A 25297-nucleotide genomic window follows, 5' to 3' on the forward strand; every position below is an offset into this window, starting at 1 on the left:
TTCATTTCATTTTCTCTACTTTAGAACTTTAGGGCTGGCAACACAAACGCTATTTGTTTTATTAGTAAACAAACCTTGGATGAAATTTTAGAACTACCGGTGACAAAGTGGGATTATGTAACTTTTGTACAAAATTACAAATTAATTAAACGATAATTAGTGAAACTAATCAAAGTAAACAATGAATAATTGATGTTTACAACCTGTAGCTGACAAATAATTTATTATGATGGCAAAAACGTAGGAATATGTAGTTATCTTGGTTATTTTTTTTCTTTTCCTTTTTATCCAATAGTTTTGTTTTCTTCTTAGTGTGATATAAATAGATTTTACGATCTTTCTCCCAACACAAATGTAAACTTGAGATTCTATTTGAGCTCTTTTCGAATTTCTGCAGAGTAAAAGACTATTTCGTAAGCTATTTACCTGCATCGTAAACAAATAGCTCATATTTCTTTCTTTCATTGGCTTGTTCATTTTTGTAAAACATAGCAGAAAATTTTAAAATTCTTGAATCAGCAATTAAAACTTTTCTGTCAAACATTTTTTGTAAACGTGGTAATTATGAGTGGTAAATTTTAGTGTTTAGTAAGACATATTTTTATTTAACTAACATTTTTATAACATTATTAATTAAAAAAATTTTATTTTTAAACCATTTGTTCAATATTGTACTTTATTTAGCAATAAATCTTCATAGTTCTTGTTTTTTTAATGTTTTGCTTTCATATAAATACGTCTATTTTATATTCTTAAATGGCGAATTTTTGATTTCTAATGCTCCATTCTGATTGATGCAGGATTTTTTTCATTATCTTATTTTACTAATTTCATTAAAGTAGTACATTCTATTTCTATAAGTGTTATAATTTTTTAAAATTCTTATTTTATGTTGAATTGAATTTATAATTCAATCATATTTATTATATTGTTGTATTTTAAGTTTAAATGCAATTAATAGAAAATTGCTTTTAAAAATGATATGAATTAATTTTATGTTTTTTTGTAATTGATAATGCTAAATAGTTTTAATGTTAGTGATTCTTTAAATATGTTGACTGNATTTTAAGTTTAAATGCAATTAATAGAAAATTGCTTTTAAAAATGATATGAATTAATTTTATGTTTTTTGTAATTGATAATGCTAAATAGTTTTAATGTTAGTGATTCTTTAAATATGTCGACTGTTGTCAAATCTAATAAACTATCTTCATTTTTAACATTATCATCTGTCAGTTTACTGTTAATACAGGATTTAAGTACAAAAATTTGATTAAAGTAGGCTTGTTGGCATTAAAAAGTTGCATAAGACAACATCATTGGTACAAAGATTCATGTTATTATTTTCCGTTTTGTTGGTTTCTGTTTATTGCCAGCTATAATACATATTATAATAAGTTTCCTTAATATTAATTAATAATAAAATTATATATTTGATGTATGATGACTTGCAATTTAGGTTTTTAAATTGGGCAGGGTGGAAAGTGCTTTGACTCAAAATTAGATATGTTATCAAAACAACATTAATAACTTATTACATTATAATTTTGAAATTTTTCTGTGTGTGTCATTAAGTGCGTTTAATTATTGAATTGTTATAAATTAATATTTAATATTTTTCAATTAAATGTCATAAGTTGAAGATTAGGCCACTTTTTTTTCCTTATCTCTTTAATTTTTTTAATTTATCCAAATTATTTTTTATTTGCTTTCCTTGGAGTGTCTGCTTAAGTACTCTTAGTGACTCTTTTTAAAAATGCACTAACCATGAGGTGAACTAGCATTTTCACTGCTATTATCTTATACACAGTAGGTGTATTTTTGGCCACTGTAGTATAATTACTGTTTAAAAATTTGCACGTAATATTTTAAAAATTATTTTTTTTATGTTTTTTTTTTAAAAATTCAAGAAATCGTCTCTAAAATCAATAAAAATAACCAAATCAAAATAATCTTTAAACTTTTATGTAAATAGCTAAATAGAAAATAAATAATGTTATGTAAATTGTAAGCAAGGAAGATAACAATGAAAAATATAATAATGACAACCAAGCTGACGTCGTCAAGGAGTACCTGCCCCGTAGGTCGTAATAAATTGTAGTTTTTTAAACTGTTTTTTAACATGAATTTTAATTTTTCTTATTATTAATTTTATGTAAGCAGGTGTCTGTTAACAATGAAATTTGGATCTGTAAACGGACCCTTCACAAAATATCTTTTCTTAAAAACAGACCCTTCACAAAATATTTTAACTTGAAAACGGACCCTTCACAAAATAATTTATCTTTTAATCGGACCCTTCAAAAATTTGTTTATCTTCATTATTGTTTTGTTAATCGAATAAACGCTCCCCGGGGTGTGGGAGAAAGACAGATGTAAACAAACTAAGTTTTGTCTTCGGCAGACGCTTCTTCCTTTTTTCGTCCGAAATGAATATTCTGCGTTCAGCAGTATAAGCTAAATACCAAATATTTGTGTGTTGCATCTCTAATTTAGTCGCAGCAATTGCTGTTTATTTTTGAAAATTAAATTTTTTTATTATAAATTTTCAGTGTTGCGCATAATCTTCCCTATCTATTTACAATTCTATCTATCAATGTAAAAACTCCTTGAAAAAATTGTTTGCAATTACAGGATCCTACTTTAACAAAATAAGGACCCTGGTTGAAAGAATGTGACTTAACATTTATTTTATATTCACAAATTACGAGTAATTTTTTCACAATTTTACAAAAACAGGACCTTTCACAAAATGTCTGGACAGACCTCTGGTAAGGAATATCTATAGTCGGTTTACTCCTCTCATTATTCGTCTGGAACAGTGGCAGTGACTATAGTTACATGGTTTAACTATTTCAAGCAGAGATGTTAAGTCAGTATTTAAGACAGGTTTGGACTCAGGTTTGCATAAAAACAAGCAAAAAAAGGAATCATGGAAGAGAGTAGTTCCCCTCTTTGAAATGTGCTATATTTTGTTTCCATAGCAGCAGATGGATTTAGACTTTGCGATGAGGGAAGTTCTTTCTATAGACAAAGTATAATATTTCCCATGTCATTTAATGTTTATCTTATGAAGCTAAATGTTTATGTTTAATTTGAGTGTGAAACCATTAGAGTTACAATCACATGAAAGAATGAGATGTATTCTTTCATGTGATTGTAAATTATTTTTTCTAATCTAATTGTGTACTTGTATATATTCATTTTTAACTTGTATTAATTTTGTATGTATTTCATAGCTCTCTCTTACTTCACCCTGAAAAACTGTGGGGGATATTTAGTGGCTTGACTGCTTATGCCATCCAGATTCCTATTTCTATAGCTCCTAATTTGTATGAGAAAAAAACCATGAAAGAATGCAGTCATCATTTAGCTTGGTTATCTGATTATTCACCAGAATTCAGTGTTTCAAGTAGAAATATTCAAATCCTTCAAGAACCTTCTGACTTCTTTGAAAAATTAAAAGTATTTATTCTTAAGTGCAAATTTCTTTATGTAACAAAATGTTTATTTTATTTATTTATTTAGTTAATTTTTTGTGCCTGGATTATACATTTCGTTTATAAAATTGAAAGTTTTATTTAAATTTTCAGAAAAAAAAATTGGTTTTGTAATTAATGGTATTTATAATAAATTGTAATTTTACCTAGACAATATTTAATGAAAATGATGCAATTTTACATGATTAAGTTTAATGGAAACTTTTTCATGTTTGCTGAAACTTCATGAATGGGAATTGAATTCTGGATTAAACCTGGTTGCTTTCCCATGTAACAATCAGGTTTTTCTCTTTGATATTCGCTAGATAAGAGATACTTATTAGGTAAATTTTTTCTACTATTTTTTCCATGTAATGAAAATATATTTGTTGTAAGGGTGAGGCAAGAGTGTTTTTGTGGATAGTCTCATGCTTTTAAATAAAATTAGCATTTATAAAACACTAATTTTACCGATTCTCCTCTGTAGGGGTAATTACTAGGCAATAACCCAGTTAAACAAAAAGATATTATTGATTTTTGGACAAAAAATCTTAAGAAAAATATTTAATGTAGTCCATGTGAATAATAGCTGAAGATTCTTGTTTAACTTTGGAGTCTAAAAAAACTCAATTTGTTAAGGACCCTGCGCTTTATATAGCGTTGGTAAAAAAAAAATTAAGCAATAGATTAAAATGTTAAATAAATACATGGAAAGTTAAATAATGAAAAATTTTGTTATTAGTTGAGCAAAATCAAAAAAAAAAAAAATTCATATCTATTTTAATAAATTTAATGAAAATCTAATGGGACCATTAGTAATACATATTAAGTAAGGCCTCACTCTGAATAGGAAAATATGTAAAAAGGAAATCTTTTAAATATTAAATTCTACTGTTTCTTAATGTTACAATATGTACGGTAATATGTATTATAACAGTTCAAAGCTTACAAGATATTCTGTGTAAAATATTCCTTACATCAAGTTTAAATTATTTTAATATTCAAGTGATTTGGAGCCTCCAATCTTCTTTATCTTTGAATGTAGATTAAATTTTGGATTTTTGTTTTCTTGATATTTTCGGTACATAATTAACACATAATCACTTTAGATTTTTTATCAAGAAAATGAAAGTAATAAAATTATGCAAAAAAGTAGTTTAATGTTGTATGCTTGACTGAAAATTACTTACATTTTTTTAAATGAACAGTAACAGATTTGGATAATTACAAATTATTGGCTTCCAGATTATCAGAAAAATCCATAAAGGAAAAGATGTATGAGATGTACCTCTCTGAAAATACTGATTATATTGTTATAATACTGATTATTTGTTTTTAGAAAAATTCACCGAAAGTCTAAAATTCTGCATACTTAGATTCTCTTTCTGTTTAGGTTGCAAATTTATAATATATTAGTTCTATACATTTAAAATGATACCACTAAGTAAAGTAAGTAGTAATTGTTTGTTTTTAAAAGTAATTAAAGTTGCTGAATGCCAAATTGAGCATTTTCCCCTTTATTTATTAGCATTACACCATTATGGAGGTATAATTCTCTTGTGAGGATATATATTTTTAAGCATAACTGTTTATTGAAATTAATTTTAAAAAATATTTTGATGGGCAAACTATTCAAAAATATTAAAAAAAGACGAGTAACAATTTTCTTAGTTATTTTTTTTCATAAGTGTTTCATAATAATTATATGATTTCAAAAAATAATTTTACTTTTTATTTGTAGGATTTATCTAGAACTGCTACTAAAAGAATTACACTAGCCTCATTATATATTGGAAATGGTGCTTTAGAAAAGGAATTGGTAAAGCTATTTTTATTATTAATTATAAAAAGAGATACTATGCATAAAAACAGATTATTTTTGTTTATTTAAATGTTTGAGATTTCTTAAAATAGCTGAACTTTTTAAAATTTATCTGTTATTTTATTTAAGTACTTAAGAGTACTTTCTTTTAAAATTAATATGTTATTTTATGTTATCATTGCAGGGTTGGCTTTTTGCCGGCAGAAACCGGTTTTTGCCATGCCAGTGGCAGAAACTGGTTATAAGCGGTAAAAACTGGCAGAAACTAAAAAGAACTTCTATATTAGTTCTAGTAATTGCTTAATGACATTTTGTTTAAGTAAACTGAAAAATTTAACTCCATGTAACATTAACAAACTTTTTAATTCATTGTTTGTAAATATATATTATTTTGTTTATGTTAAATATAAAGAGTGCAGTATATCAAATATTTATATAAAATGAAGAATAAAGTAATGTAATAATAAATATAATTACTAGATTTTAGTTTATTATATTAAATTCTGAAATTCAGTAATTATCATTTAACTCTTAACATAACTGAATAGAGCTATTTTCAAATAGTTTTTTTCTTTTCCAAGACATAATTTGCATGACAACAATCCAATTATCATAACAGTAACAGTTTGAATCTTTTGTGAATGGCAGTGCCAGCTTGTTCTGCTGGATTTGAGAAAATCTTCTCAAATTTCTCGTTCGTGCATAGCAAATTGAGAAATTGTTTAGGTTTAGAAACTGCATCAAAACTTGTCTTCTGTTATATATTACTGCAGATTGCAAACAATGCAATATTTTATTTTGAATGGTGATGATTTTGTAAATAAATTGTACTTTGTTTAACATTTAATTGTTTTTTCTATGAATTATCCATTGTATGTCAATCTCAGTACTTACTTTTATGTCATTTTCTGAATTTCTGCCACAAATGTGGCAGAAAAGCGTTTTTGCCATGCCAGTTTTAACCGGTTTCTACCAGTGGTTTTAACCACCTCGGCAGAAACTTGCCAACCTTGTCATTAGGGCTATGATGTAAATGACCTAACAAGTCTTAATAAAAAAGGTAAAAAATAAATAAAAAGCCTTTAAAAACCATCGCAAATAACCTTAAGCAGTGTTCTCCATAAGCATTTTTAAAAGCCCCCCTTCCCCTGCCTGCTCTTCGATGCACCCTCTTTGTCCTTTTTATAAGAATAAGCTGCCATCCCTTAAAAATCCCTTTTTATTCATATTTCACTTAAAAAAAACTTAACTTACTGTTTAAATAATAGTAAAATTATCTGTGTTTATAGATTTTATTCTGATTACTATTATAAATATTTTAGTTGTTAGGATTATTCTCAGCTGGTTAAATTTTTATAAGTTTCTAAAATTTGGGGGTGGGAGGGAGTTGAGTATATTAATGAATTTTTTAAGTGATTTTAAAATTTCTTTTTAAATAAATACTTTTTTCTTTTTTAAAAAAAATGCTTATTTTCTTATAATTTTTAGTTTAATTTGTAGAAAAAAGGTTTTAAGTTGTTTATTAATTATTCTTTTTTTTTTTAGTTTGCTTTTTTTTTAAAAAAAAATTTATGCACACTGGTTGCCTTTTAGCATACCTTAAATTATTTTTTATAACTTCAAACTTTTCTCTAATTATGATAATGAGTGAGAATTACTTATTGAAATACTCACATGAAATAGTATAAAATTAATTTAAAATTTGCTGAAGATCAAATTAAGATATTGTGTAATATTACATACTTTGATAAATTTTTACGGTGTTAAGTGAGTGCCCTTTCAAAACTCAAAGTGTTCTTTTCTGTGAGGGAGTCCCCTGCCCCTTTTTTAATTTCCAGGGAAAACTCTACCTTAAGATAAAAAATAATGCTCTTAAAATTTTTAAAAAACCTGCTTTATGTCAATTTTTTTTAAATATTTTTTAATTGCTACTTGTATTTATAAATTTAGTAGAAAATAAGGTAAATATTTAAGTAAACGAGTAATTTATGAATAAAATAAAATGTTAATAAATACCTGATAAACGATTTATTAATTTTAAGTTACAGTTATTATGAACATTAAAATTGCATTTTATTATCAAATGTTTTTTGATATTATTAAATTAGAAAGACTGACTAAGGTTCAAAAGCATATTCTCATATTATGAAAATCTTCGTTCAACATCAACTCTTGTAACTTAAATTAACGAGATTTAATGCAAAATATACTCTAATTTATAGAGAAAAAATTAGTTCACAAGCAAAAAGCTCTTAAAATGAAAAATATTATTCAAAAGTCATGAAAAATGTTTGAAATAGAAAAAAAGAATTTCAAAATGAAAAAAAAACAAAAAAAAACAAATCTCATAATAACAAAAGATAAATTTTGCATTTCTTATATTTTAAATTCATTTTCAGATTTCATCCATAAATGAAGGACTACAGAACTCAAATGGAGGTCTGCAAGTGAAAATTCTTCTAGATTATACGAGGGGGTCCAGAGGGAAAGAAAATTCAAGAACTCTTCTCTTGCCTTTATTAAATCATTACCCATCACAATTCAACGTTTCCTTGTATCACACTCCTAAACTAAGAGGCCTTATAAAGTGGATTTTGCCTGATAGATGGAATGAAACTATTGGACTGTCTCATTTAAAGGTTTATTTATTTGATGATACCCTTATATTAAGTGGGTAAGTTTTTCTTATAATTTCTTTTAGCGCAATTATTTTGTTTATTTTAAAATTTTTATTGTATTTTTTATTAATTATGAATATTTCTGTATCAAAAGTTTCATTACTTATTTATTTTAGAATCAGGATTTTTATTGCTTACTTCTTTTCATACATTAAATTATAAAAAATCTGAGTTAGGGAATTTATTGAAGATGCTTTTATGCAAAAAAATGTTGTTGTTTTTCCCCATCAAGTGTGTATATATGAAGAAGACTGTATTAAACTGTATTGAAAATAATAAAAAATTTTAAAAAATTGCATGTCAGTGGGTTATACGAATAGGTAAAACATATGCTTTTTTTTTATTCTTCATAACTAAGCATTTACCGTTCATATAAAATCTAGATATGACCTTAACTCTTTAACATGTTCAAAGATTGCAGACATTAACGCTTGAATCAGATTTTTGAGTGAATATTGTGAGGAATTGACCAAGTCTAGAAACAGGCTGTCCTGAAAGATCTTGAACAGAAATCTTGTCTTATTCTGGGTTGTTATGTTAAATATGATTATGATCTATATTTTAATAACAATTTAGGACTATTTCCTTCAAGCTAAAGTAGTTTGTTTGTCAGAAATTTAAGAAAATATAAAATGTTAATTCCTCATTTATAATTTGTAACCTATGAGTCAAGCAAATATTTACAGGGTAACACAAATTTAAGTTAACTTTAAGTATTTAAGATTAAAAAAATTGTGCTTTTGGGAGATGTTTTAAAATTGTCATATTAATCTTCTGTAATAATTTATATCCAATTCTATTAATTAATTCTAAAGTCAACTTTAGACTTAGTTCTGTTATTGATTAATTAATGAAATGTTTTAGAATTTAGTAAAAAAATCTATCTTTCAAAAATAGTGCTTGGGCAATAAAAAAGATATCAAGTATTATTAGAATAAAATTTTTATAAATGGATTTATAGTTAAATAAAATAGAAATGTTTTCCCTGAAATTATTTAAAAAAAGTGTTAACTTTATAGATTATGCAACATAAATAACCAGATTGCAAATCAGGATGTTTTTCATTTGAGTTTACAAAATTGCTAGAATGATATTTAGCCTTTAAAAAATTATTGCTAAAATAAAAGAAAATTTAAGATGCAATTTGTAACGCTATATTAGATTATTTATAATAGGAAAATATAACAATTGTGTGTTGGAAAAAAAATTGCTTTAATTTTTCAAATAGGATTTTTTGCAAGCATGCAAGCACATATTATTTGATTAGTTAATGAAATTTGTTAAAATTTGGTAAAAATATCTACAATGATCTCTCACTTATGCAGTCCCTTTCTTATACACGTTTCTGGTGGACTAGTATAGGCCTCCTTTACCTGACAACATCAATAAATAAATAGATATCGGAGTGAATTTACTTAGTGAGTGAACTCAGGAAAACAAAGCTCTTTCAGAAATATATATTTATTTGACAATTGTGACACATGAGTGAAGTGCAAATGATTAGATGAAAGAAAAATTTAACATAATCATAACTACATATAACCGAGTTCCATGCCGGAGCATGGACTCCTCTTCTTAAGGAACCTTACATAGTAGCTTTAACAAACAGTGGAAGAGAGAGCATTCTAGTGAAGTCTCAGCTTTTTAAACATTGAGATTTGGCGTCATCAACCAATTACAAGTTACTGAGCATCTTGCATAAATTATTTTACAAGTAGGTGAAGAGTTGAGTTGTAACTGGCTTCTCCCAAGATAAAAACATTGTCTCACGAACATGGTTTGTCACCACTCTCAATGAACTCCCTACATCGAACTTTTATGATGTCATCCCATAACTTAACAAGAGATAAACAATGAGCATAGATTCAACTGATTTGACTCAAAAAGACTCTTTTTGAGAACTCTAGAAAAAAAAAAACTTCGATTGTAAATTGTTTTGTGATAAATTAATAATTGGAATAAAACAACAATTAAGTTTTTAAGTATTTTTCTTCTATTTTTTCTTTCAAATACTTATTTATTTATTAAGTTCATTAAATCTTAAACCTCCTCGTACTTAAATGTTCAGTCGAGTATACATTGTGTTAATTAGAAATAAAATGTAGTAAAATGTATTATTATTCTATTTTTTAACTCTTTATTTTAACTTTTCACTTTTGTGTGTGTCTCACTTATAAACGTTTTTCCTTTGACCTCCGCTCATAAATGAGAGATCACTGTATCTTTAAAAAAAAATTGTACTTTGGTAATAAAAAGGATATCGAGGAAAGGATACCTGTTGTACCAGCCATAAACAGAAGGATGATATTGCATTTGAACTATTGTGGCAAACTCTCCTCTTTCCCCCACTACAACACCTCTGGCGGTGAACTTAGACAGTCTGCTGGGAACCGCCGTAAAGTACGGACATTTAATTCGAGCCCAAAACCCCCTCTTCCAAATTCTTGTATTTTTTTATTCTTGTTTTATTTTATGTGTGTTTTGTCCTTTTCAATAAATATTTAGAGTTAGATTATTTCTGGCCTTTCATTATTTATGTGAATTGGTAAAAATACAAATAAACCAGGACTTCCCCTACGCTTTACTTTTATTAATCACTTTGTTAGGCCAAATTTTAGCTGAACATTTTGGGAGTTTTCTCTTTTTCTTCCTAAAAATAAAGTTATTGCAGTCTTCTTTTTGTCAATTAGGAATTATTTTCTAACTACTATAGTTAAGAAAATTGAGGATGTAAGAAACAATATAAAACTGAATTTTTCACCCCTTTTATGAGTTGACCTCAAAGATAAGCATCTAATGCGGTCAATTTTAAGACTTATCATAATGGATTTTATTCATTGCTAAACAATTAATGTTATTTATTCTTCAATCTCATTTGAAAACTATTTATTTAATTTTTTGAAAGAAAATACAAATTTAAAAAAAAAATTGAAAATTATAGTATAATGTTTATTTTCACATCTCAGTAAAAAATGTTTTTCTGGAATCAAATTCTATGTAAGTTACATTATCATTTTAATGATCAATTTGGGTTTTTAGGCATTCATTATTTATTTATTTGCTTAAAACATTGTCAAAAGTGATTTACTTAATTTTGAAGCTAGACATTTGATAAGAATAAAATACTGACATTTTTATTTAGTATTATTTTTTAGATATCTGTGATGTATGTAATTTTTTTAAATTATTTTAGGGCTAACTTGAGTGATCAATACTTTAGTAATCGTCAAGACAGATATGTTGTCTTTAATGACTGTAAAGAGCTGTGTGACTATTTTGATGATTTAGTGTCAACTATATCATCAATGTCCTTCCTATTAAAACCTGACAATTCTGTTATTTTGCATTCTGACTGGAATATACACCCATCAGAAGGTATCTTTCTTTTTTAAGATTTCTTTAAGATATTAAGATTTCTTTTTTTCTTCAAAAGAGTAAAATATTTTTATGTGAGAAATTTTGAAAGTCATACTTGTATTTTTACAATATTTATTGAAACATTGATTACATATTACATCTCTTTATGACTTTAATTTATGTAATTAGTAGGTGAGTTTTTTTCCACACATATATGGGGCAATATATGGGGTTGGGATGCTATATTTTTTTTATCACATCAACCCCTTTGAATATTCATTGTTTATTTTGCAAAGAAGTTCAATTGCTGTCTATTTCACTAATTTACCTTATTCAGTTTATGAAATATGTTCTCAAACATGAAGTAGCACAATGGAAAAATCTTCTTCAAGTGAATATTTCATCTAAATTTTAGTATTAAAACCTTTCCTATTTAATCTATTCTCCTGATCTACCTTACTTAGTCTAGGAATTCTATTTCCAAACATAAAATTTTAACATGCTGGAAAAATCTTCTTTAAATAAATATTTCTTCTTAATTGGTTGTATTAAAATCTTGCCCATCCAATTGACTCTTTTTATGAACTTTATTCAGATTTCTAAGTATGTATGCAAACATGAAATAATAATATTCTGCAAAAACCTGTTTAAGTAAAATTATCTCAGCAAAAAAAAAAATTCTGAACATTGTAACTTATACATAAATATAGTCATAAAAAAGTAATAGTTATTGCTAATTGTGGAAGTGCACCATACTGAATATCAAGCCTTTTTTTTTTTGGAAGGGGGGGGGTTGTATTAAAGTTATTTCTGGTGACATTTTTGTACAGATCTCTACATCTTAAATCAAAAAACATACCAATATCTTTAAAGTGTAATATAACATAATCAGTATACTTATCCTAACTAACTAAACCTTTTATTTAAAATAGTAAGTTTAAATTATTTGTGAAAATTACGTAATTTTACAATTCTATCATATGTGCTTTAATATATATGTCTAAATTCTCTAAATTTTTCTTCTAAGAAATTTGAAAAGATTGCATGAAAAAAATGTGAACACAATTTCAAATATTTAATCTCATTTGCAATTTTTTTAGAGTATAATTCTTAATATATTTTAATAATAATTAAAATCTTATTTTAGATCTAAAAAAGTTTGTTAACTGTTTCAAGTCTTTAAATTATAATGAACTACCTTTAATATAAAAGTTTTTTTTAATGTAAATGGATTTTTATTATAATTTTAATTTAAAATGTTTCAAAATTATTACGTAGTGTTAGCGAGGAAACTTTTTCATTATGATGAATTCTTATATTTTGTTAAATTTTTTAAAAATAATATTCATTTCTAAGTGTAAAAAAGGGAATTTTAAGAATTAAAAAAAAAACAGATTTTATTGATGAAATTTTTTTGCTATTAACTCAGTGTACAATGTTAAGGTAAAAATACTCTGTGATTTTTTTTTGTCGCTTTATTTCAAGACCTTCTGTCTCCTTATTGAAATGGTCTATTTTACCATTTTTTGTAAATTGTATCCCATGTTGACTGTAGCTTAGATAATTTCATTCTGGTCATCTATTTTAATTTCATATGTATTTAGAAATTTAAATGAATGTAGAATTTATATTTTTTAACTTAGTATAAGAAATTTAAGTTATATATATATATTTATATATATATATATATAGTAAATGATTTTTTTTTCCTAAAATTTTTATTTTCTTATTTTTCATAATAGTAGTAATAAATAAATTATTAATGTCAATTTTTTTAGCTTCAAACAGGTATCATAAGCAAATTTTAATCTGGAAATATCTGCTAGTTAGAATATATAAATTATCAAATGAAAAATTAATATACAGTTATTCTTATTGTTATTAATTCTTTTAGTGTTATTCTTTAGAGTTTTGCTTTTCAAATTACAAATTCTAAGTTAACTTATTTTTTTTAACATCATAGTGCATATTTAATCTGCTATATAGTTAAATATTATGATTTCAAAATAATGTTAACATTTAATTTTATTTGTATTGGATTTTATTTACCTTTGTAGGCTTAAAATAATATTTTAAATTTTTGCTTCTAGGTAGTTTTAAAGAATTTGTTACAAAAGCCAATAAATATCTCCAGAAATTCATATGCCCAGTTAAAAACAGATCCATCCACCTGAATAACTGTATGGAGCATGGTTCAAAAAAGAGTGATACCCTAGTATACCCATTACTTCAAATGCACACTTTCAATATTAGACAAGATGAACAGGTTGTAGAAAAATTTCTTCGTCTAGCGGAACCTAATTCATGCATCAAGTTAGCTTCTGGCTATTTTAATCTGACAAATCATTACATGAGTATTATTTTAAAATCTTCAAAGGCTTTGTACAGTTTGCTAGTCGCTTCTCCTAAGGTAAGATGTCTGATTTCAAACAAATTGTATTTTATTTGAATATATGATGTGATGCAAGTTGTGTTTAGGGGTGGCAAAATAGACAATCACATAGGACCACAAAAGAAACTATTCAAATGGCAACTTTACGCACCATCTATGTCTCGATTTTTTTTACTTTGAAGATAACTGTCTTTCAGCTGTCTATTGTATTTTTAAATTGTTTCACTATTCTTATAAATAATATTAAATTTGTGTTGTCGTTATGTCACTCTCCATGCAATTAAAAACTTCCTTATTGTTTTCAAGATAAAAATTTAAAAAATTCACAAACTTGCATAGTTTAAATTAGCCTGTTTTTAAGGATAATTTAAAACTTTACATATATACATGCAAAATGATGGCAGTCGGACCGAGCAGGAAAACAGACACAGGATTTTAATGAAAGCAAAATAGTTTTATTTGATCATTCTTTATTGAGTGGCAAGCGAAAAGTGTCGTTTACTCTATCGACAATCAGTCTTTCTAATAGGGAAAATCTTGCAAAAAATCTGAAAATGTCTCTATTTAGGGAAAAGAGGGAAATCTTAGAAATTACTATTGGTTTATTAAATAGGTCGTGTGATTCCCACAAAGAGTAAAGGGAAAAATGTCTTTTCTTTTAATTATGCATACTTGAGCCAAAAATAGATTTAAGAACAGGGTGTAAATTTAAAAGTGTGAGAAAGCGTTTCGATTCGAAGAATTAATTAGGAATTGCTTTATAGTAAAGAAATAACATAAAGAGATTAATAGAAGCTTTTTATGTTACATACATGTATTAGCATAGTTTACATATAATTTCAGAAAGTTGCGTTCATATGAATTCAGAAACTTACGATTTTGATATTTTTGAATAAACCGTTTTCAGAATTTTTTTTTCTTCATTACACTGTGATACACAAAAACTTCTTGCTTACATGGAAATACTGATGTCCCCCCCCCAAAAAAAAAACACTCTTAAAACTAAAATGTGGCTCATCATTATATTACCCTTCTTTACTTCAAAATATTTGCTTTCTATAATTCCCTACATTTATAAGAGAATGATCTGCTTTTACAATATAAATCAGCATGATTGTTATAGAATACATATTTATTATGTGGATTATCAAATTTAGTTTAATTTAATCATTATTATTTCAATGTGTTACCTTTAACAATTGTCATTAAAACATTAACTTTTTGTAAACAGTAGGAAATTTTATTTTAAATTAAATAATTGAATTAGCACATGTTTTATGCTTACCTAATGTAGAATGATATTTATTGTTTATGCAGGTTAATGGTTTTTATGGTGCATCAGGAGTCTCAGGTGCAATACCGATGGCATACACTCATATAGCCAAAACTTTCTTCTCCAAAGTTTTAAACTACAGACAGCAAAACAGGATTGAACTTCGTGAATATGAAAGATCTGATTGGACATTCCATGTAAAAGGACTGTGGTACTACAAGCCTGATGAAACCTTGCCATCTGTTACCTTTATTGGATCGCCAAATTTTGGTAAGTATCAAATTTAGCAATTCAATGTTACATATATATATATAGTAGGCAAATTAACAATGCTTAATTTTAAAAAATTTCCCTCTTGTTATAAAATAGCTTATAAAACTACTTTATATTTGACTGAATTATAAACAATAGCTACACAGCTTGTTTTACTTCTTGTAAGTACATAACTTATTATTCTTCCTGCCGTCTTTGGTTCATATCTTTTGAAAATTAATGTACTAAATGGAACATGGTTGAATAAAGACTTCATCAGCGATGGGCAAAAAAAATATTCTAAATTAAAATTTACGCATGCTTAGGGAGAGTCTACTATTCACCTTTGTCAAAATTTGTAGGTACTGTTTTATATTTAATTCTATTTCTTTTCATCTTCAATTTAAGGCCAAATTTACAAGGGTTGCAAGGCTCAGAGCTCATCAAAACTTTTTTTTAATAAAACTTGTTTTGAATTTAATATTTTTTTAAATAAGAACATGTTATAATTAAAGGATCAATATTAGACTTAGTATTGGAGAGTATTGGGCACCTAGTGGTACCCCTTGTATCTGTTACCCCGGGGTGTCTCAGCTCACATTATGAGAATCTTTGTAGTAACATATTGCTTCATCAACACTTGCAACATAACTGACTAACATTGGTTAGACATGTCTTAGCTGGTTAAAGGTGAAATTGTTGGAAATTCTTTGATATTCCTCCGATAACTAGGATTGGTAATCCTCACTTAAACCAATTAAATCTTTTATTCTTTCTTTATCTGTAACATACACAGAATGTCCACTAGTAAAGTGAGAATGAGCGAGTTTTGATACTATCCATGATGCAAGTTTTGTTTCTGTATATTTTTGAATCCACCACCTCATTATTAATTATTTTTTAAAGTGTTAAATATTTATGTAGAAGTGATGACCTTTCTAATACTAATATTTCTATTCTTTTGTATTAAGCTCTAATATTTCTATTTTACATTTTCTTCTACTCTCGCCATCTTAGACTTTAGTTTAAATTTTTAAATTATGTTTCCGTCATATTTTTTTGTACTTAAAAATTTTTTGATGATATAGTATTATTAGGCAGCGCGATTCCTTTAAAAAAAGGTAGAAAATAAAGGGATCGCTTTATTAGATTAGGAGAAATAGCACTTGATAATTTTTAGAACGTCTAAGAATTTTTTCTCAAAACTTAATCTAATCATGATTTTACTTAGCAATAAAATCATGAGATTTGTGTTTTTGTGTAAATGATTCAAGGCTACATGCTTCTCAGTTTTTAGATTTTTTTAATATTTAATTTTTTACAGTTTAAACTGATGAAAACCAATTTAGATGATGCTAAAAAATTCATTTATTGTTAATTGCATGAAATTGAAAATGCTTATCAAAAATCTAAAATCAGGCAACTGTATGCTATTTATTTATTTATTAGAAACTGTAAATTTCAGAATTGTATTGGCATAACTTTGTCAAAAAAATTAATAGATAATCGAAAATACCTCAAGCTTTATATTTTATATTGTGATTGGGTTGCAACGTTGTATTTTACATGTATACTGCCAAATAGTGTAACTATCGATCATCAGTTTATCTGTGAAAATTAAATAAAAGGGATTAAAAGCACATTTAGAACTTTCCCTTCTCGTCTCCACTCCTTAGATAGTTGATTCGGCCAGGAGAGCAAGGGCCTCTTAAGAAAAATTCTGAAAAAGTAACTTTTTTCAAACTGCTTAAAACCTGACCATAATATTATTGTTTCGTTTATTAACTGAATACTCTAAATAACTGAAGTTGGCAATCTTATAAATTTAATCCTTACTGTATAAGTAACAAATAGATTGATATGTTATTTAATTACTCAAAAAATTGATGCATTTTTGTATTGAAGTTATAAAATTATATACTTTTTTTCTTTAGGTTATAGATCAGTGTACAAAGATCTTGAGGCACAAGTTGCAATTGTAACTTCAAGCAAAGATCTACAACTTCAACTGCATAATGTAAGTATAAGTAGTATTATAATTTATATTACTTCTATTCTTTTCTCCTCTTTATTTAATTTTTCATAAAAAGTTGTTTGAAAATTTAATTTTATTTTATTTTTTAGTTTTTGAAATTATACAATGCAATTTTTGGAATTTATTTGATTTCTCTATGAATAAAAATTTTTGCTTACAAAATAAATAATTTTAATCTCATTAATCATTTAAATCTGTACTCTCCTGTTCCAATAATATATTGCCATTATCAGCTCTCAATAAGACCATCAAAATAAAAAAGAAATATTCTTTGTATCAGGGCTTTAAAAATGCCCAAAGCTTAAATGTTTGTTGTGTTATAGGTTTGAAATTTCTTCCAAAATTATAGTGCTTTTTTTTAGTTACAATAATTTTTTCGAAATATTTTTAGAAAAACTTTTTGAATATTGCTGAAACTTTTTGTTATTTTTTCTTTAACAAAAAAAATGTATTTGATTTTACATAACTCTTGAATAAACTAGCATACGTGTTAAAAATAATAAAAATCAAAATATATTGAAATAGTAATAGTTTATTATACTTAATTTATAAACTTGGGAATTTATATAAACTAAACCTCATGAACTTGGGAGTTCAAATTCATAAATAAACAAACTAGCATATTAAGCTATTTGTATTATATTTAACATAACAGAAATATTATTTGAAAGGCCAGACAGAGCTTGAAATATTAATAACTTTTTGTTGACTTCATTTTCTTCATATCAATACATGACAAGATCATCAGCACTTCGGAGACAAGATAAAATAGGTATAAATTCCGGAGAAAGTAATCCATACTAATGAACTTTATTCAAAGTACTAAGTTTTTTTAAAAGTTAATCATTAGTCATCATTTCATTAGATTATGTTGCATCAAGTTTTATGTGTTATTTTAAAGGTTTTCTGCAATTTAAAGAAAATGAAATTTCTTTAATTTTTCTAACTTGAAGATTGTTAATATTAGTGAATTTAAAATATATGGAAAGATTATAATGATCCTTTGTTTTAGTTTTTTTTTGATATGTGGCTTTCAAATTTATTACTTCTTTCAGCCAATTGTAAAAAGAGCCGTCGATTTCTTGTGTGATTTTTAAGCTAAATGCAGGGGTGCATCAGCCATGTAGCATAAGTTGTGTCCATCCTAATTTTCTTGACCTTGGGCTCAGAGGTGCGGGTGTAGTTGGATGGTCAGTTCTACTACACGTTTAGTCCCCAAGTGTGCTTGGTACTGAAGAGATGAAAGGCTGGGTCATTCTTGCTTGGTTGAAGGATAGACTTTGAACATGGAAGGGACTACCATACTCAGCCTTATTTGCTTTTGTATATCAACATAATTATCAGTTTCTAGTTATTTTCCAATTCTGAAGCTTAAAGAAAATTCCTTAAAAAATCATAATGAAAGAAGCTAAATTTGTTTACAGGGAAAAATTTTTACAATTGTTCTACAATAAAATTTTTTAACTAATTTTTTGTTATTTTTAAAAATATAGATCAAAACTTTCTGTCGGCACTGAATTTCTGAAAAGTGTCTTAATTTTACCTTAACCTTGTTTGCGTAATTGGATGTATACTGCACCTTGCTTTGTAGTATGACTACATAGAATTTATTATTTCAAGTGACCAACAAAATATTTTGTAAGTCGTTTTCACTCAGTTCCATTTCTACTTGCTTAAATAAGTTAATTTTAAATGACAATAAGAAACAATATAGACACGAATGTTATGTTATTTCTTGTAGATGCAATACAACTACCAATCAGTATTGTTGCTTATGTTTATTATAATTATTCTTAATTGTTTCTTTTGTAAAGTTTTTTATTATTAGTATATGATTTAATTTTTTTTAAAGATTTGTTAAAGAAAAGGAAGAGAAAAATCTATTATTTTAAGTAAAAATATAGACTTTATTATCATTATGTATGCAATAAAAAATAACTTCCAAAATAAGTAAGAGAAATAATTGGAAAACTTGTAAGAATAAAGTTTTGCAATTATCTAAAGTTTAGCTAGTGAGAATATTCTTTCATTTAATGGAATTTAATTTTTTACAGTGTTTACACATAGTTTTTTCATAAATTTTTTGTTATTACCTCAAATTTTAATAAAAATTAGAATAAAAACCGGTGCTTAAAATTTTTCATAACTATTATAAAATCAGTTCTTCGTGGTCTGGAATAAATTTGGTTTGCAATGCATAGTGAAATTGACATTAAACTAAATTTAAAAAAAATTCCAAAATGAAATTTTTTTGTTTGAACATTAATTTTTTTCTTACAATTTTGACTTTACATTTTTTTTTTTTTTTTTTTTTTTTAAAAAATAAGATCCAGTTTATAGGAATTAAAATGTACCAATGCTACTGTCAAATGGCAAAATGAATTAATTCGTTTATCACAAAGATTTTTTCTTCATATTGAGTTTTTTAATAATTACTTTATTTTTAGGAACAGCAAAGGCTTTATGACAGAACTACAGTAATTGATAAAAGTCTATTTGATAGACCTGATCGGAAAGTGTCACTTTGGGTGAAATTGGTCACATTTTTCATCAGAGATTTCTTTTGATATTTATTCTTCGTACATTTATAAACATTGCTGGGAGAATTATAATTATTGTTATACATTTCATTGTTCATTAAAATTTTAAAACAATATAAATTTGTTTCAATTTTTAATATTCTTGGGATATTGTTTTATGAATATAGAAAAAAAATATATTACTTTGTTGCAGTATTTTATATTTATCAAAAATAATACTTCTTGAAAAATTCAAATAACTACAATGTGGATTTTAAGAAAAATAGCTGCACTAAGAAATTTACTATTTTACAATACACTTTTTTTTTATAATGTTGATATTTGTACTTTTAATTTAATGATGTCAATTAGAATGATATGTTTCAACCGATTTCTTACAGGAAACAGGACTTGTCAGGTTACCTCTTTGACATTATTTTTTCTTTATTTATTTAATTACCAAAAATCAAATGACAACTGTGAATTTAAATTTTTACTTAACTTTGATATCAAATTTACTGACTATTATTTGCAATAATTGATAATTTACCCAAGATGCAAGTTTTGAAAACTAGTTTGGAGACTTAGTTTATTAGAGTTTCAATATATTATTAATTAAAAAGTATACCCAAAATATACATTTCTTTGAAATTAAAACTTTTCATTAGAGCTGTAATGAATAAGGCAGTATATAAATCATTTTATATTAATATTTTTTTTTTTTTNATTATTAATTAAAAAGTATACCCAAAATATACATTTCTTTGAAATTAAAACTTTTCATTAGGGCAGTATATAAATCATTTTATATTAATATTTTTTTTTTTTTGAGAAATGTAAAAAATAGGTATCGCAGGTTGTTTCAATATAAAAAGCAGTGTTGGCTGGGACTCACAGAAAGAGCTCAACTTTTATTTTGTATGCTTCTCAGTGTTTGGCATATGCCTCATGCATTGTCTAACATATATGAACTAATCGACATAATGTAAAAATAACAAAATGATGATCATTTGTCTGCATAATTTCTGATATTGATAAGTTAGCAAACCTTTTTTATTACCTAGTTCACAGATTAATCATAAATGTACACATTTATAATTAATCTGTGAACTACTAAAAAAGGTAATAAACTACAGATATATTTTTGAGAAATCCTGTATGTTCAAGAAAATAAATGTTTTTAGTATTTTTTCAAACAATAAAAAGAGCAATTTATAAAAAAGTTACAATATAAATAAACAAGAAACTTTATTTACTATCTTCAAAAATCTACACATAACGATTCTCTGTAAAGTGAGTATATGCGGATTCTGATCTGAAATTGAAAAACATTTTATTAGCATACAAAACTTCTTAATTTTCTTAACCAAAATTAATATTGATGAGGATTTAAGGCACTATCCACAAATAAATATTATTAAATGATGTATTTAAAACCTGATTATGATGCTCAATGGAAGGTGATGTTTAACAGCGAACAAAACTATTGGTACATGTGTACCAATAGTTTTGTTCGCTGGCCAAATACCTTCCAAATACCAAAAAAAATAAATAAATAAATAAATACCTTTAACAAAAAAAAATTTTGTGCTTGATATAAATTATTATCAGCATTAATCAATTAGCATATCTTTTGTGGATATTTATATATATTGTAAGGGGGATAAAACTAGGCGTTGCTGTAATTTATCAGGAGACAGTCACCCTGCTATATGGAGATAGAAAATTGTGCAGGCAATTTATTGATAGGCTTCAAGCCAATTCTATTTGAAAAATTTAGATTTTTTACTTCACAAATTTAATTTTGTCATTTCTAATTATTTTAAGATTTCTTTTAGAAGAGTTTCACGTACGATATACAACAAGATTATATGAGTTCAACATCTGATAACAAGATATACTTACTTATTCATAAATATCAAATCGGTCAGCAACATATCTTACAAAGTCTTTTGGCCGCATGAAACGATAAGAATGTTCTTCTGGTATTTCAAAATCTAGATTACCAAAAGATAAATAAGTTATTATTTCATAAAACAATTATGATAAAATTTTTCAATGAATTTTTAAAATGTATTGTAGTAGCTCATAATGTGAAGTTATTTAAAAAATTATACATACTTTTTTTTTTTCAAAATAATATAGAAACCCTTGAAGTTTAGAGAGTTTTTTTTGTCTGATTTTTAAAGCTTAATTTAATTTGAAATTTTAAATAGTTACAACAGTTTTCAGAAATATAATTAATGGATAATATTGATTATAAAAAGGAGAAAATAAAATGTTTTCAAAAGTTGTGAGAAACCATTTCAAAACATTTTAAGGAATCTTAATCACTCTTAAAATTCAGAACTACACTCATACCTTCTTATTATTGAAACAAAATGAAAATTATTCAAGTCTATTATTCATAAATGACTAATCAAAATGAATATGAGATTAAATATTCTTAACACATAGTTCCTACTCATCTAGTAGAACAAAAAAATAAGGACCTTTTTAAATACAGTGTAACTTTGATAACTTAAAGCATCACCAGAAGCCGTAAACACTTCAAGTTATTAAAAATTCGACTAATCGAAAAACTGAATAAGATATGTTATTTTTAAGGCAAAAGCTCTTGTAAAATTGCTAATTGGATTTTTTAAACATTCGAAGTAAATGCATACATCATTACAATTTGATTATAAAAAACATAACATTCATTTCTAATTTTTTTCATATTTTGCACAGTATTATTTTTTTATCAGAAAACTTCAAAACATCATTAAGAAAAATTTATATGAAATAAAAAAATTCCTTTTGCATTCTTACATTCAGAATTTTACAGTGTAACAATAGACAATATTATGACTTAACCCCAGAATAATGAAATTAAAGAGAAAATTAAATAAGTTACTTTTCCTAAATTATTGTTCTTTTTTCAACCCTTGTCTCAGGTAGTAAAAGTTTTTCTTTCCCCTAAAAAATCGTCTTTTAGGTTCAAATTGATGTTTGGGAAACAAAAATCTTTTATTTAAAAGATACACACAACAAACCTCAAGAAATGGAAAAAACATTCCAAGCTAAAGCTGGTAATTGCACTAACACTTTGAAAATACTTCAAATTATGAAAATTTTGATATTCTAGTAATAGATGTTTGACTGTCTGTATTAAAATAATACTTATTTATTAACATACATATACCCAGATATATATACTACAAATATAGATATTTCCCAATTACTTAATGGGAAAAAAAACTTACCTTTTTAAAAAATTACATGATTTTGCTAGGTTTCAAGGAAAACTGATATAGTAATTATAGTATAGTCGTGGTTATTTCTTAATTACAATTAGGAATTTAAATAATAAAAAAATTCTTCTTCTTAAAATTTCATAATGGCTTAAAAGTTTATTAATCATTTTCCTGAATTGCATATCTAAGTTTTTACCGAAATCATGCAGAAATAAATTTTTGCTTCGTAAGCAATGTAGGTTTCTACTCACATACTGAAATATCATACACACTAATTCTTAATGTTTTTCAGTAATATTTACCACTGTCAATTCAAGCTCTAAAGATTTTTCTGTTACTTTTTTTCTTAACATTATTGGTATTTAATAAGAAGAAAAAGTGAAATGTCTTTTCCCTTTCATCCGTAAGAACATATGAGGAAATGAATTTACTTAAGTAATAATTTTCTTTTAGTTTTTTATTGATCTTCAATCTTTTGACATTCAAAATAATCTAAATATTTCTGTAGTGCACATTATATGTTGCAGAGATTGCCAGATTTTGCATCATTTCCTTGGCATACATCCCCATCCTTCTTAATTAGTTCAATAACAAATATTGTGCAATGTAGCTCTTTAAAAAAAAAAAAATTCTAACTCTAAAGCTTTGTATATGAAAATAATATATTATTAAAAATCTAGAACCAAAATTAAGTACTATGAATGGTCCTTAATTGACGAAACTAAGGAGTTTTTTAAGGACTGCAGGAATCCTTCAACAGCATATAATAAATAGAATATAAATCTCATAATTTTAAATTTTATTATTATAATATGATATTTAACTAAATGACCAAATATTAAAAAAAAATCATAGAAATTAACATTTTTAGTGGAAAAGTCTATATTAAGATCGAAGACAGGACATGGTGATAAAAATGTTAGAGTTGTTTAAAACATTTTAAGACAAGAAACAAACTTGTTATTTCCTGTATAAAAAAAACTGCTATATTTTCATTGAGGATTTCCTTAGAAGAGTATACAAAAGCAGGTTAAAAGAGTTAGCAATAGAGTTGTAAGAACTAGTTACAAGAAACATTGATTGAGCGAACAGATTTAATTTGAAAAATCTAAGAATTTAGATGAGAAGATGGTAAAAGTAAAGCTTTGGAGAATTAAAGAAAATGGATAGAAGAGAAAGTTATTTTTTAGGTAAGTAGAATTGGCACTTAAACCTAAAGAATTTGAAAAGAAAAGAAGAATAAATGATTAGGCATTTTGAAAAAAACATAGGAAATTTGGATGTCATTCTCTGAAATGATGAAACCTTTCAGGCTATTTCTTATAGTTTAGTTTTTTTATTTATTTATTTTACATGGATTGTACATATACACTTGTTGCAACCCAAATGCAAAATTTTATTTTTAAAGTTAAAGGAATAATGTAGCATTAAATATTTAAAAAGCAAAAAAAGAAATTTATCATGATTACCAAATTCATCTTCAATTGCAATGATTACTTCAACATGATCAAGACTGTCCAGTCCCAAATCATCATAAAAATGTGAATTGAGTGTAAGCTGTAAGAAAAGAAACAGAAAAAAAAATATTTTTATGGTAAATTATGCATTTTATCATATCAACCAGCATTATTAGTAAAAGATTTATTTATATCATATCCAAAGATACAACTAAGATTTTTTTGTGGAGTGAAAATATTCTTAAAATTTTTTGAGTAAACTTCATTTATAGAAATAAAATATGATTATAGTGAGAGAATATACATAACAATAATGATTACAGAGATCAATATCATAAAAAAATTTATAGAGGCTAGAACGAGTGTATTTTAAATTTTTCAATTGTATATTAAAAAAATAAAACATTTAAAATTCAAATAAAATATTTTATTAGCGTTAAAATTGCAATCATATAATTTTTCTTTCACTTTCTGTAATTCTTCAGCTTCACGAGGATTGCTATTTATATTTCTGGCCTAATAATGAAAAAACAAATATGTAGGATCGAAATAGGTTTTATTGTTTTTCAAAATATTCTCCATGATGATCAATACACTTTTGCATGCGTCTGAACCAATTTTCAAAACACTTTTTCTAGTCCGATTGAGGTAACTCCAAAACATGCGTTTTGAATGCATCAACCGCTTCTTCGGGGGTCGAAAATCGTTGTCCACGTAATTTATTTTTGATGTGTGGGAATAAGAAGAAGTCATAGGGTGCCAAATCAGGGCTGTACGGCGGATGACCCATCAGTTCG

The 25297-nt window shown here is 25.8% G+C and overlaps 2 protein-coding genes across 5 annotated transcripts in view; one reads left to right on the forward strand and one right to left on the reverse strand.

The window, feature by feature from the left end:
- Nucleotides 1-35: 35 nt before the first annotated feature.
- LOC107443585 (Phosphatidylglycerophosphate synthase 1) lies at nt 36-19948 on the forward strand. 4 transcript variants are annotated; one of them, XM_016057501.4, is made up of 9 exons: nt 36-240; nt 3240-3465; nt 5221-5298; nt 7701-7975; nt 11173-11354; nt 13427-13746; nt 15046-15271; nt 17188-17270; nt 19736-19948. In XM_016057501.4, exons 1-9 carry the CDS (start codon nt 227-229, stop codon nt 19853-19855), a joined length of 1524 nt encoding a protein of 507 aa, XP_015912987.2. In that variant the 5' UTR covers nt 36-226; the 3' UTR covers nt 19856-19948. The 4 variants fall into 4 exon arrangements, with proteins under 4 accessions (XP_015912987.2, XP_015912990.2, XP_015912988.2 ...); XM_016057504.4 differs by having other exon boundaries at nt 50-250; XM_016057502.3 differs by lacking the exon at nt 36-240 and adding an exon at nt 285-413.
- A 1090-nt stretch (nt 19949-21038) lies between these two features.
- Nucleotides 21039-25297, reverse strand: part of LOC107443588 (acyl carrier protein, mitochondrial) — a 9744-nt gene continuing 5485 nt past the window's right edge. Inside the window, exons 3-5 of the mRNA XM_016057507.3 lie at nt 24513-24600; nt 21713-21804; nt 21039-21122 (exon numbers count right to left, since the gene is read on the reverse strand). Coding sequence (XP_015912993.2) covers nt 21713-21804; nt 24513-24600 — 180 coding nt within the window. The 3' untranslated portion in view covers nt 21039-21122. The remainder of the gene's footprint in view (nt 21123-21712; nt 21805-24512; nt 24601-25297) is intronic.

The sequence above is a fragment of the Parasteatoda tepidariorum genome, chromosome 10, assembly GCF_043381705.1.
Source record: "Parasteatoda tepidariorum isolate YZ-2023 chromosome 10, CAS_Ptep_4.0, whole genome shotgun sequence".
Lineage (NCBI taxonomy): Eukaryota > Metazoa > Arthropoda > Arachnida > Araneae > Theridiidae > Parasteatoda > Parasteatoda tepidariorum.

Coding starts and splice junctions, on each gene's coding strand:
- LOC107443585 (XM_016057501.4), top strand. Junction 11,355..13,426: donor GAATATACACCCATCAGAAG/GTATCTTTCTTT, acceptor TTTTGCTTCTAG/GTAGTTTTAAAGAATTTGTT. Junction 13,747..15,045: donor TGCTAGTCGCTTCTCCTAAG/GTAAGATGTCTG, acceptor TTGTTTATGCAG/GTTAATGGTTTTTATGGTGC.